The sequence below is a fragment of the Salvelinus alpinus genome, chromosome 23 (genome assembly GCF_045679555.1).
Source record: "Salvelinus alpinus chromosome 23, SLU_Salpinus.1, whole genome shotgun sequence".
Lineage (NCBI taxonomy): Eukaryota > Metazoa > Chordata > Actinopteri > Salmoniformes > Salmonidae > Salvelinus > Salvelinus alpinus.
In genome coordinates, this window is record NC_092108.1 from 51,187,075 (window position 1) to 51,201,518 (window position 14,444).

Sequence of the window (14,444 nt, forward strand, 5' to 3'; positions counted from 1 at the left end):
CAATTACACAATGTGTCAGTGTCTGTATGTGTGTACAGTCGTGGCCAAAAGTTTTGAGAATGACAAATATTAATTTTCACAAAGTCTGCTGCTTGGAGTCTGTCAGAATTTGTGGGTTTTTGTTTGTCCACCCGCCTCTTGAGGAGGAAGTTCTCAACGGGAATAAGGTCTGGGGAGTTTCCTGGCCATGGACCCAAAATGTCAATGTTTTTTTTTCCTCGAGCCACTTAGTTATCACTTTTTCCTTATGGCAAGCTGCTCCATCATGCTGGAAAAGGCAATGTTCGTCACCAAACTGTTCCTGGATAGTAGGGAGAAGTTGCTCTCAGAGAATGTGTTGGTACCATTCTTTTTTCATGGCTGTGTCCTTAGGCAAAATTGTGAAAAACTGTTATTCGAACTCAATCAGCATGACAGAGTGATCTCCAGCCTTGTCCTCGTTAACAATGAGTGCTGATGACTTTTCATCCAACTTAGTCAAAACCACTACAGACACCCTCGACACCAATTCAGACTGACCTCCAGGGATTGACCTGAAAATTACCTGATTACATCAGACTCATTCTGAACAAGTTGTAGTCTGCCAGGATGAAAGACAATACAGCCACATTACCATATTACTGTTTATACAGGTACCTCTGTTATGAGGTTTGTGTGTAATTATTTAAAAAATGAATGAGTAAAGATGAAACTATTTATGAAATGATGTAAGGTCATTTTAACCCTCCCCCCCATCTGGTGTATCCCAATTGCTATACCTACAACGTTTTTTTTAAAGGCACTGGACACAATGATAGAGCTTACGGAATAAAATAAAAAAATCTATAAAGCCATACAGCAAAAACCAAAAGAACTAGGGGGTTTGGACCTCTCACTTGTTTTGGATTCAGCCTCAAGACTAACTCCAGAGTGGGCAATCACAGAATCTAAATCCTGTATGGTCATATCATTAAGAACTCTCTCTTCCACATTCATTTGACATCATTCAAAAAGTACAATGCTTGTCTTTCATAATTTGGTCAGATATACTTGGTTAAAGCAAATTTCTGCAGCATTTGTAAAGATGTGATCAATACACATGTTGATGATTTAATTCCTTTGCTATTTTTAACTACCCTGGTAGGTTGACTTAAAACCTGAACCAGGTTGCAGGCACTGGTTACAATTTGAAGTTATCTTGAGTGGGCAGCTTGATGAAAGCCAGTCAATATTTAAATCACCCAGATAATATACTTCTCTGTTGATATCACATACATTATCAAGCATTTCACATATATTATCCAGATACTGACTGTTAGCACTTGGTGGTCTATAGCAGCTACCCACAAGAATGGGTTTTAGGTGAGGCAGATGAACCTGTTAGCCATATAAAAAAAAAGTGGTTCTGAATATGTTGCTGCGATGACCGCAACATCGCCCCCGTTGACATTTCTGTCTTTTCGGTAGATGTTATAGCCATGTATTGCTACCATTGTATCAAAGCTATTATCTATGTGAGTTCAAGAGACAGTCAGAATATGAATGTCATCTGTTACAATAAAGTTATTGACTTCATAAACCTTATTTCTTTGGCTACATATGTTACTATGGGCTATTTTCTAGCACTTTTCTGGGTTGCTTTATTGTTTTTAATGCTTTACTGGGAATCTTATCAGAAGTAGACTTGCTCATGTTATTTATATTGGAGCTGATAGTGCACGGTGAGCTGCACACAGTGGACTTCCAACTAGGGAAAGGGGGATACCTAGTCAGTTGTACAACTGAATGCATTCAACTGAAATGTGTCTTCCGCATCCAACAGAGCTACAGTAATTTTGGTACAATCATACGTGAAATGATTGGCCGCTTTTTTAAATCTTTCAACGCTTGAATAATTTATTTAAAATCAATTTCCAGACGTTCTGAGCTAGCCCTCCTGATGTCGTTTGACCCCACATGGACTACGACAGTGTCAGCTCTCGGCATTTGTCATAGAATGGTCGGAAGCAGCCGTGTAATGTCCTGTACTCGTGCTCCTGGGTAGCACAGGGTTTTTGCGCTGGGAACCGAGATGTTTATCACCATAGAGCTGCCGATGATGACAGCTGGTGAAACAGACGGTATAAGTCCTTACCCACTGATTGGAATAGCAAAGATATAAGTAAATGCTGGTCTGATTGCCAGACACCTGATTTTGACACTGGAAAAAAAACTAACCATCTTACAATCAATTTGTTAATAGCACGTTGCAAAGCCTCACTCTGGAGAAAATGAAATATACACTACGTGGATCAAAAACTTTATTTTATAAAGACATGGAAACCTTTTATTTATTTTGTTGAAACTATACCAGTGTCTGATTATGTACCGAGTTCACATGTGTACTCATGTGTCTAGATACATACGTGTGTAGATATACTATACATAGACTGAACAAAAATATAAATGCAATATTCAACAATTTCAACATTTTACTGAGTTACAGTTCATATAAGGAAATAAGTCAATTGAAATAAATAAATCAGGCCCTAATCTATGACTGGAAATACAGATATGCATGTTGGTCACAGATACCTTTAAAAAAAATGTAAGGTAAGGGCGTGGATCAGAAAATTAGTCAGTATTTGATGTGACCACCACTTGCCTCATGCAGCGTGACATCTTCGCATAGAGTTGATCAAGCTGTTGATTGTGGCCTGTGGAATGTTATCCCACTCCTCTTCAATGGCTGTGCGAAGTTTCTGGATATTGGCGGGAACTGGAACCCGCTCTTGTACACGCCTATCCAGAGCATCCCAAACTTGCTCAATAGGTGACATGTCTGGTGCGTATGCAGGCCATGGAAGAACTGGGACATTTTCAGCATCCAGCAATTGTGTACATATCCTTGCAACATGCGAAGGAGATGTGTAGCTCTGCATGAGGCAAATGGTGGTCACACCAGATACTGACATGTTTTCTGATCCATGCACCTACCTTTAAGGTATCTTACCAACAGATGCATATCTATATTCCCAGTCATGTGAAATCCATAGATTAGGGCCTAATGAATTTATTTAAATTGACTGATTTCCTTATATGAACTGTAGCTCAGTAAATATCTTTGAAATTGTTGCATGTTGCGTTTCTATTTTTGTTCAGTGTAAATAAAAACGCCTACATGTCGAAGTGTAGGTGATATTATGTGTATTGGCTACATCTTCATGTCCAAACTGATGCTGATATGAGGGAGGCTCCAGAAAATGTAGCCAAACTTTAGTTAAACTTTTAATTGCATAAATATAGGATAAACACCAGTCATGTTAGATAATAATTAACGATAACGTCTAAAGGCTTGATTCTGTCGACATACTCAAGGCGTGGTTCGTTCAGATCAAATGGTCACAAGACCAGAGAGTGAAGGACAGTGCCTGAAGGACAGTGCCCGAAGCGCACCTCACATCACCCACCTTGAACATGAGCAGAGGCAGTCAGCATTTTAAACTATTTAACCATCATCTTAATTGTTTAAAACCTGGACGTTTTATCAAATTTTATGAAGGATGTCTTACCTTGTTTCAAAGTAGCCTAGCTAAAATACAACCATAGAATGTTGAGGGAATTATTTCATGAACACTTAATAGGCCATTGAAACTAGCATTTTTCTCATGTTCTATTGATTTTCAAAATCAAAGTTATTTTATGGTCCAGCAGCCAAAGGCACAACCCTAGTCATATTAGTAGCCCTAACAACCCATAGTAGTTGATGCATCTTTCGATTTCCCCTTTTTTATATTCTAACCAATATTTTAATCTCTGTCACATGAAACTGATTGCGCATGTGGTGCGCTTTTGAGAACAGTGTTTTCCCGCTAATTGCATTTTGGAACATATGCCCATAGCCTACAGCCATGCGCACATTTTGAGTTCATAATATGAAGAAATAAAACTTTATAACAATTTTAAGATAAACGGTCTGATCTGATGCATCAGCCTCATTGCTTTTTTACATTGTTTAATGTAACGTAGACACTGGGAGTCGAGAAGCAGGTGGTAAGTTTAATATAACAAGAAACATGGAACGATACAACGTAGGATTAGCGTCTCGACATGAACAGAAAACAATACTGACTGGGGAAAGAACCTAAGGGAGTGCCAGATAAAGGGGAGGTCCAGGTGTACCTAATGATGAAGCGCAGGTGCGCGTAACAATGAATGCCAGGTGCGCATAATGATGGTTCCCAGGACCGGTGGTTAGTAAACCGGCAACATCAAATGCTGGAGGGGAGGAGCAGGAGATTGTGATATTTCATGTGCAGTGGTTGTATGAATTTTGGATTTGTTGTCCCAGAACTGTCCCTGAGTGTTTTAAACCGTAGACATATAAAGTTAATGTCAAGCAATGAGATGGTTTTCTTTGTGCTTCACTCATCGTTGATTCTCACCCATTGTAGTCTATTTGACAAAAAATATATAAAATCCACAGAATGAGGTTCGGACTTGGTTCATATGCAAAGTTTCTTGTCCATTAAAAGTGGCTGTATTGGCTAAAAAGCACTGGAAAAGTCCACAACCACCAACTGGGCATTGCACTTTTTTCAAGATGGGAAGGAGCCAGGTGTAGTGAGTACACAAGAGCATCGTCCACTCCTCTGTTGCTTGTAGGAAAATTGAAGGGGGTCTACAATGTCTCCAACCTTGTTTTGTATGTGGGAGTGGACCAGGCGCCCAAAACGCTTCATTATGAGAGGTGTTAATGCAACAGGGCGGTAATCATTGAGAACAGCAAGGCTGCTCTTCTTGAGCACTGGGCATACGATGGAACATTACCACAGAGCTGGTATTGTGTGCTTCCTCAGTGAGCGATTGAAAAGCTCAGAGAACAAACCTGACAATTCATTGTGACAGGATTTCAGAACATGGTTGCTGATGTTGCCCTGGCCAATCAGTACTGTCAACGCAGTCTCACAGTCCTGCGCTGGAGGTGTCATTCCAATGTTTGACTGTTATAGAACACTCCCTCCCTCTGTAGACTTGTAGGCAGGTTAATATTGCTGAATAAAATAAATAGTTTTACTACCCCTTGTAGCACATGCAGCAAATTGCTGATAACATGTAGCAAATTGCTGATTCGAAGGCAGCACCTTTTTGTGCGTACAGCTGTTGAAATCACCCAGTATTAATACAGGGGAGTCCGGTGATTTGACTATGCGCTGCACACATGATGTGATAAAATCTGCTGCATGTGTGACATTGCCTGAGGGTGGAATATATTGATGGGGGGGGGGAAATAGGTAGTTTCATATTGAAATATTATTTTTGACGCTATATCGTACCATATCCTTTTGACAATATCGCAATATTTATTTAGCGCTAGTCAGCTGTACCAACACTGGTATTTTTCATCCTAAAGCTTGTTCATATTCTTTTGAAATAGTGACCCAACATGTTTTCAGTACATTCTGTACAAATGGCAATAAAATGGCAGAATCAATACATATACAAACGCAATAATTAAAATACAAATCGTATCAGCACCTAAGTATTGTGATAACATCATATCGTGAGGTCCCTGGCAATTCCCAGCCCTAGTGGAATATAGGGCCCTGAGTGTACAAAACATGAGGATGGCATAGACTGAACAGGTGAATCCAGGTGACGTCCCTGGTACCACCATTTCTGTACCTCAATTCCATCTGGAAAAGTTTGCATTTCACCACTTCATTTAACTTCTCAAAGTATTGCCATACAGGACTTTGCTGCTGTCGCATGCCTTTCGCTACCATTTTTCCAACTTAACACCGATGGCGTGCAGAGAGCTTTATATAATAATTTGAAAGATGCATATCTCTTACTAATGTTACAACACTGAGTGTGTTCCTCACTCACCGGAGTCGTCCGTCCTGGGCCGCCGCCCCCCCAGGGATGACCTTGGTGATGAAGATGCTGGGGTCTTCACCGATGTGGGGGTTGTCCGTTCCCCCCGCGATACTGAAACCCAGCCCAGAGTTACCCTGGAGAAATCAAACAAAACATAATTCACTACTTTCAAAGACACAAACACACTTTCTCCATAAGCATCTTTAGGTCTTTGAAAAGCGCTATATAAATCCCATGTATTATTATTATTCATACATTAACATGTCAAATATAACAACAATTACAAACTGCTACTGCATACAACAGATTTGTTTGTGCAATCTTGCCTACTCCTAAGGTTTATTGTTACGCCACTGTTTGTGCGGTCTTACCAAGTTTTACGGTCATGCAAGACGAGTTGGCAAGACAGCACAAACCAGATCTGGGACCAGGCTAATTTCCAAATGGTCAACAAGCATTTACAACAAAGTCGCAGTATTATCACACGATAAAACACACAAAGCCAGTAGGAGCACACAGAGTGCGTTGTTACTTAGGAATGGCAGTGGGCGCAGGGGAAAAGAGCTCCCAGGGAGACAGCTTGCGGAGAGGCGAGCATTTTTTATTTACGCTACGCTAATAATACCGTGCACTTGAGAGTACAGCTGAAATGGGTCACGCAAAATAAAAAAAGGAACATAACAAAAATACATCACCACGGGTGCATTGGGAGGATTAAGACATGGCTACATAATGCAAGAGTGCACAAAGCAACAAAATGCGTATAATGCCAGAGACTGAGTCTGAGTCCTAAATGGCACCCTATTCCCTTTATAGTGCTCATATATAGGGAATATGGTGCCATTTGGGATGCAACCTTGGAGTGTGTCAGACTTGAGTGGAACATTGGAGAGACTGGAGGAGTGTACTACACAAGAGAGCTGGCTGTTTGATACAGGATAACTTGAGAGGAGAGAACATTATGGTCCTGATGGTGCTGTATTATACGAGCAGTGTTGGGGTCAGTTCCATATCCACTCAATTCCGAGAGACAAATTGCAATGTAATTACCAAATTTAATGAATCCCCTGAATTATCTGAATAGAAAAATGGAATTCATACAAACCCTGCATACTCGAGCTGTGAGTAGTGCTGTTACGGAGACCGTATTACCGCCACACCAGCGGTCACGAGTCTAGACAACAGTCAAATTCCACATGACCGTTTAGTCATGGTAATTAGGCTTCTCCAAGATCTGATGCTGCTGATGGTCATTAGTCACCCACCAAACTTGCTAACTGTCTGGTACTGCACTATATTGTCCCTCTAATCACTCTGACATCAATGCAAATGTCACTGAAAATCGAATCAAACACTTATACCCTGACTACACCGCTCGCGTTGCAAAATAAATGTAGAAATCTATATTATTCAATTACTGCACCCACACTGATCGCGCGCGCCAATGACCGTCTGCGTTGCCAAGGGCTAAAACAGAAGTCAGTACTATTTGTGACGCAGATCGCGCTGCATGTCCTGCCTCTCCCATCTCCTCATTGGTTTATAGAAGCAGGTACCCACGTGCCATCTCCTCATTGGTTATACCCACGTGGGTGACTGAAAGACAAACGAGGTCGGTTGAGGTAATGCACCTATTTTAGGAAAGTTACCAATCGCAATAAAAAGTCCAGAGAAGAAAAGGCCTGGAAGGAAGAGAGATGACTAGAAACGATTCGGTTGACCGTTTTATGTGTGGATTACTTGTCAGAGTAGAGGACGTTGTGCATTTCAGGTAAAATAACAACTCAATGTTTTTATCCCAGGACAAATTAGCTAGCAACAGCAAGCTAGCTAAATAGGACAAATTAGCTAGCAAGTGCAAGCTAGCTAGCTAAATTGCCATAAATGTTTAATGCTTTTCGACCTGTCCCCAAATTATTGTAATTGGTTCAGAATTTGTTTTGATATTTTCATCTGCGTGTCGTGATCGCATTTGGTGTGGGGGCACAAAACACATTTCTGCACGATGGCGCACGCGCGCAGCCGGTTTGGGTTCCGTGTTGAGAACCCATTAGCTCATATTGTGCAACATTTCCATAGGCTACGCAATTGCCTGGGAACCTCTATTTAAAAGAGGAGGATACCATCAGCTTTCTATAGGCTAGGCCTACTATATTTATTTCTCAACTTTCTTAACATTAAGCACAATGATTATTTTTACAACAGGAGTATAGTCTACCTGGCTGGCATGAAAATTAACCCCGCGAAAAGCATACTCCATTTACTATTTAAGTGCATAGATGACATGTATTGTTTTACGCTGCCCCTGTTTTGATACAGGTGCATGTGCATGATAATTGATTTAGAAAAGCACCTTTATAATAAAAGCAATACATGCATAATCACATTTGTGGTCACTTTTGAGAATGGTGTTGTCCTGCTAACGGAACATTCGCACTTGTAGCCTACTGCCTTTATTTGAAAAAATAGCCTAATATTTCATCAATATTTTAAGCTAAACGTTCTCATCTGTTGCGTCAGGCTCACTGCTTAAAACAAGTTTTTTGATGCTAGTGGAGGTATTCATTTGTAATCTATCGCATCCCACAACTGTCCTAGACTATGTTCGGAATATTTATTTCTCGCACAGAATAGAGTAGGTCAACTTTTGAACTATGGGGATAGTAGATTGACATAGGCTAGCGCTTTTGCTGTTCGTTCGACCAACTCATCTTGTTGGCTTACGAAATGTAATTGTGGACAGTTCTTCTAATATCTTCAATATGCGTCTCGGAATTGTATAAGTACGTGCGCAGTTGTGTCCCCGATGTGTCCATCTTCACTTGTAGCCTGTGAGAAAGACCCTATCACGTGACGGAGAGCCATCCGGGAGAAGGGAATTATAATTGTTATAAGGGCACAACAGTCACTTTCCGCAAAATACATGGACTTTTTTTATGGGGCATTACGGCCACACAAAGGGGATGCAGCCGGGATATTTGAGGCATTGTCAAGTGCTTGTCAAATTGTGAGTGAGAGACTGATGAAGTGGGTACAGCCTGCCCAAAAAACAAAGCAGAGATCATGCCGTTCATCAAATTTTTTCAAATCCTCATTAGTTGCATCACGCAGCCTTATTAAAAATCAAAACATATAGCCCAACACTTGTATCACAAATAAAGTTACATTAATAACTCTACATTAAGCACATAGGAGTACCTGTGTCTTTGTTAAGCGCTCAACACAAAATAGCCGCATGTGCGCACTCCCTCAAATTGTTTTGGAGAAAATGTCCTTTCGATATTTTTCAGCTATGTTCAATTGTATTCTTCATACTACAAAATAATGACACGGAATTCTAAGTAAATCTTGTCTGCTAAATGAACTAGTGTAGCCCACAGCCATATAACATAGCCAGATCAGGGCCTAACTGAAATAGACTACATTTTCTTCATATCCTGTTTGTTTAGACCTGTTTAAAATAAATAATGGATTTATTGTGAATGGTGTAGGTTATATTAAATGGACTTAAACTTTTTTAAATGTGGATATTCCAAAGGTCTGTATCAGTGACTTGTAGGTTCTGTGTGGAAGCCAGGAGATGCTAAATGTGTTTATGTTCATTATCGTGAGACCGGCAGTTATTTGCTTGACAACATTTTATGAACGCCACAGTGCTAGCTGTGAGTTTGTATAATACAATAGATATGCAAACTGTACCCTTTGAGGGCCAGCGTGGGTGCAGGCCTTTTCTTCAGGCAAGCAAAAACGCACCCGATTTGACCATATCCTCAATCATAGTCTACAATAAAGACTGATTTGTAAAACGTAGTCTGTTATTGCTTGGCCGAAGCAAAAGCCTGCACCCACAACGGCCCTCAAAGTGTAAGATACCACCCCCCCACCACCAATTTGGAGGGCATACCATGTCAGACATGAACATTACACACACGCTACTTTCTAATACAATCGAAAGGACTGTAGTACTTCCATTGTGAGTACATAAAAGTACTTTACTGTATGTATCTTGTACTGAACCACTTCAATATAGTGACAGAAGAGGACCTGTGTTGCTGCTGTGCAAAGAATGTGGGTGTTTCCCAAATGGCACCCTATTCCCTATATAGTGCATTACTTTTGACCAGGGCCCATAGGGCCATTTAGGAAGCAACAGTTGTGAATTTAAAAAAATGTTTTAAAGAAAGAGACAGTCCCCTTACCCGTTCGAGCGTGATCTCCTCATATTCATAATCTGCTTCTGTTCCGTTTACCTGGAAGGGGGAAAGGGAATGACACATTTTAGCTGCTGACGTTTGTTAGCTACTAGTGACTACTTTTAACAAGTGACTACTACTAGTAACTAACAGTGACTCCTAGTGAGTCAATGCAGAGCAATGAAGGTTTCACATCTTTCAGAACAAGACATTTCCTCTCCCAAACTGAGCACTTTTGGAACCTGTTTGTGTTTTCAAGTTCAAAACCTTTATGTCCTCATAAAAGGTACTGTATGTTGAAGTGGAATAAAAATTTAAAAAAAGATGAGACAAAGGCCTTTCCTCTTCTGTACCACAATTCAAGTGAGATGCACTCGAGCTCTGGAAATACAGAATGTTCAAAAGGCAGACCACCAAAAAATCTGCAACATTTGATGTTACTTATCCTGTGCTTTAGTCAGTGAGAAAGCCAGGTTGTGTTTGAGATTGACTATATTCCAGTCAGGCTGCATAGTGTTTAAGTATTTCAGAATGCTATAATAGTCTGCTGCACAGCAGCACAGCTGTTCCCTGCACAGCCCGACCGCCATGTACAATAGTCCATCTCAAACTCTCCAGGGTGAAGTTTCCGCTAGGTACAGATCTAGGATCAGCTTCCTCACCCCCAATCCTGACCATATTTTGGGAGAAAATGCTAAACTGACCCAAGACCAGCATCTAGGGTACAATTTCACCCTACACCATCTCAAAACACCAAGACCACAACTGTCTGTATTGACTCCTGCTACCCAGTCAGATGAGTGGACTGGTAAACAGGTAGGATACATTGATAGTGGTAAACGTGTGGGGAATACTGTGTGTTGTGCCCTTGGCGAGGCACTTAACTGTATCGGTAAGGTTAAGACTGAGCTAGTAAGTCACCAACCTTTACTCTGTAAGTGTCCCCTAAGTCAGAAATGGCTAGAATGAATGTGGTTAAGTTTAAATTGACGTAACTGATATGCTGAAGGGGAAAATACGTGTAAAAAAGGCATCTGAAATTGAAATTACAGTCCCTAGTACAGTCTTTGGAACTGATAAAGAATAGCTTCTGGAGTCTGTGGAACTATGTAGCTAACTATCATGTGTAGGCAGAATAATTTCCATTCAACCAAATGGACAATACAGTGTCAATAGTATTTCCAAAGCCATGTCTGGTCCACTCCCACTGTTCAGCTATCCCCCCTGAGCTTCTCTCACACACACACACACACACATATTCATCCATGCTGTGCATCCAGTAACATACATACTTAGATAATATTACAGATACAGTGTTCATCCATGTATAATAAGTGTGCATATTAGTAGCTATTTATGCCCTCTTACACGTATATATGACCTATGTGAAGTACTTTATTTTTTAAGTCATTCACATGAAGAGCCACATAGACGGTTGCCCACTGTTATTGCGGAAAAATAGGAGGACTCCATCCAGCAAAGTACCTCGAGCAACAGCATTTCCTTGACTGACTTTGGGTTCGTCAAAGGGTAAAGCTTTCGTTAGACTTGCTAGTATGACCCATAGAGACCCTATAAGTAAGATTTACGAAATCAAGAAGACAGCCCAAAAAGTGATTTATTAGAGTGGCAATATTCCAGTAACTTTCCCCAGAATCAGGAGTGAATAAGTAGAAAATCAGGAATATTCCAACACAGACTTCTGGAAGACCTAAGAATCTTTACATTAACAGTTACTCTCTCGCGGGAATACCACTAACGGTCCGTATGTAGCTGCTGCGCATTCCATTTGCTCTAAAATTAATGAATGGTTAAAAAAAGTAAGGCCCGCATCCATAGAGACACATACCAGCTCTACTGGTAGTACTGCTACTACCAGCAGTACTACACCTGCACCTGTCGACGACACAAGTTGTTCTGCTTCCACGAGCACATCCAATGCTAGCATCAGTAATTCTACATTTGTTGTTAGCCCAGCTAGCATGGACACTGACAGTTGTGAATCTGATGTAGCCGAAGAGCTACTGCCCCCTTACCCGGGAAAGCACCGAACAACAGACAGGGACGTTGGACCATCGAAGAGGCTCAAATATGATGAGAACTACATTGATTTGGGGTTCACTTATATTGGGAGTAGTGCCTTTCCTCAGCCACGGTGTGTTATATGTGCAAAAGTACTATCTCACAACTCGATGAAACCTTCACTCTTGCGCAGACATTTAGAAACAAAACATGCCAATTTGAAAAATAAGCCACAGGAGTTTTTTTTTGCAAGAATTAAGACGACGTTCAAGTAGTAAGACATGTATAAAAGCAACAGATACCATTAATAAGAAGGGGCTAGAAGCGTCTTATATGGAGAGCTACCGAGTTGCTACCGAGTTTCATCCTAACGATGTTAGAATGAAACAGTCAGAGGTCACCAAGCGCAACATAGCTTCAGCGTGTAAATCAGCTAGAAAGATGTGTCGGCATCGAGTAATTGTCTCTGGCCCCCTCCCAGTTAGGGGGAGTGACGAGCTCTACAGCAGAGTCTCACAACTCAATCGCTGGTTGAAAACTGTTTTCTGCCCCTCCCAAAATATAGAATTTGTAGATAATTGGCCCTCTTTCTGGGACTCACCCACAAACAGGACCAAGCCTGACCTGCTGAGGAGTGACGGACTCCATCCTAGCTGGAGGGGTGCTCTCATCTTATCTACCAACATAGACAGGGCTCTAACTCCTCTAGCTCCACAATGAAATAGGGTGCAGGCCAGGCAGCAGGCTGTTAGCCAACCTGCCAGCTTAGTGGAGTCTGCCACTAGCATAGTCAGTGTAGTCAGCTCTGCCATCCCCATTGAGACTGTGTCTGTGCCTCGACCTAGGTTGGGCAAAACTAAACATGGCGGTGTTCGCCTTAGCAATCTCATTAGGATAAAGACCTCCTCCATTCCTGCCATTATTGAAAGAGATCTTGATACCTCACATCTCAAAATAGGGTTACTTAATGTTAGATCCCTCACTTCAAAGGCAGTTATAGTCAATGAACTAATCACTGATCATAATCTTGATGTGATTGGCCTGACTGAAACATGGCTTAAGCCTGATGAATTTACTGTGTTAAATGAGGCCTCTCCTCCTGGTTACACTAGTGACCATATCCCCCGTGCATCCCGCAAAGGCGGAGGTGTTGCTAACATTTACGATAGCAAATTTCAATTTACAACAAAAAAAATGACGTTTTCGTCTTTTGAGCTTCTAATCATGAAATCTATGCAGCCTACTCAATCACTTTTTATAGCTACTGTTTACAGGCCTCCTGGGCCATATACAGCGTTCCTCTCTGAGTTCCCTGAATTCCTATCGGACCTTGTAGTCATAGCAGATCATATTCAAATTTTTGGTGATTTTAATATTCATATGGAGAAGTCCACAGACCCACTCCAAAAGGCTTTCGGAGCCATCATCGACTCAGTGGGTTTTGTCCAACATGTCTCTGGACCTACTCACTGCCACAGTCATACTCTGGACCTAGTTTTGTCCCATGGAATAAATGTTGTAGATCTTAATGTTTTTCCTCATAATCCTGGACTATCGGACCACCATTTTATTACGTTTGCAATCGCAACAAATAATCTGCTCAGACCCCAACCAAGGAGCATCAAAAGTCGTGCTATAAATTCTCAGACAACACAAAAATTCCTTGATGCCCTTCCAGACTCCTTCTGCCTACCCAAGGACGTCAGAGGACAAAAATCAGTTAACCACCTAACTGAGGAACTCAATTTAACCTTGCGCAATACCCTAGATGCAGTTGCACCCCTAAAAACGAAAAACATTTGTCATAAGAAACTAGCTCCCTGGTATACAGAAAATACCCGAGCTCTGAAGCAAGCTTCCAGAAAATTGGAACGGAAATGGCGCCACACCAAACTGGAAGTCTTCCGACTAGCTTGGAAAGACAGTACCGTGCAGTATCGAAGAGCCCTCACTGCTGCTCGATCATCCTACTTTTCCAACTTAATTGAGGAAAATAAGAACAATCCAACATTTCTTTTTGATACTGTTGCAAAGCTAACTAAAAAGCAGCATTCCCCAAGAGAGGATGGCTTTCACTTCAGCAGTAATAAATTCATGAACTTCTTTGAGGAAAAGATCATGATCATTAGAAAGCAAATTACGGACTCCTCTTTAAATCTGCGTATTCCTCCAGGGCTTAGCTGTCCTGGATCTGCACAGCTCTGCCAGGGCCTGGGATCGGGAGAGACACTTAAGTGTTTTAGTACTATATCTCTTGACACAATGATGAAAATAATCATGGCCTCTAAACCTTCAAGCTGCATACTGGATCCTATTCCAACTAAACTACTGAAAGAGCTGCTTCATGTGCTTGGCCCTCCTATGTTGAACATAATAAACGGCTCTCTATCC

The 14,444-nt window shown here is 41.2% G+C and overlaps 1 protein-coding gene across 20 annotated transcripts in view; it reads right to left on the reverse strand.

Moving 5' to 3' along the window:
- The window catches only part of LOC139551227 (disks large homolog 1-like), a 279,300-nt gene that overhangs the window by 115,185 nt on the left and 149,671 nt on the right, over positions 1 to 14,444 (reverse strand). For all 20 annotated transcript variants that reach the window (XM_071362713.1, XM_071362704.1, XM_071362706.1 and 17 more), the window contains 2 exons: positions 10,038 to 10,088; positions 5,848 to 5,972 (listed from right to left, as the gene is read on the reverse strand). In XM_071362713.1, the coding sequence (XP_071218814.1) occupies positions 5,848 to 5,972; positions 10,038 to 10,088 (176 nt within the window). The remainder of the gene's footprint in view (positions 1 to 5,847; positions 5,973 to 10,037; positions 10,089 to 14,444) is intronic.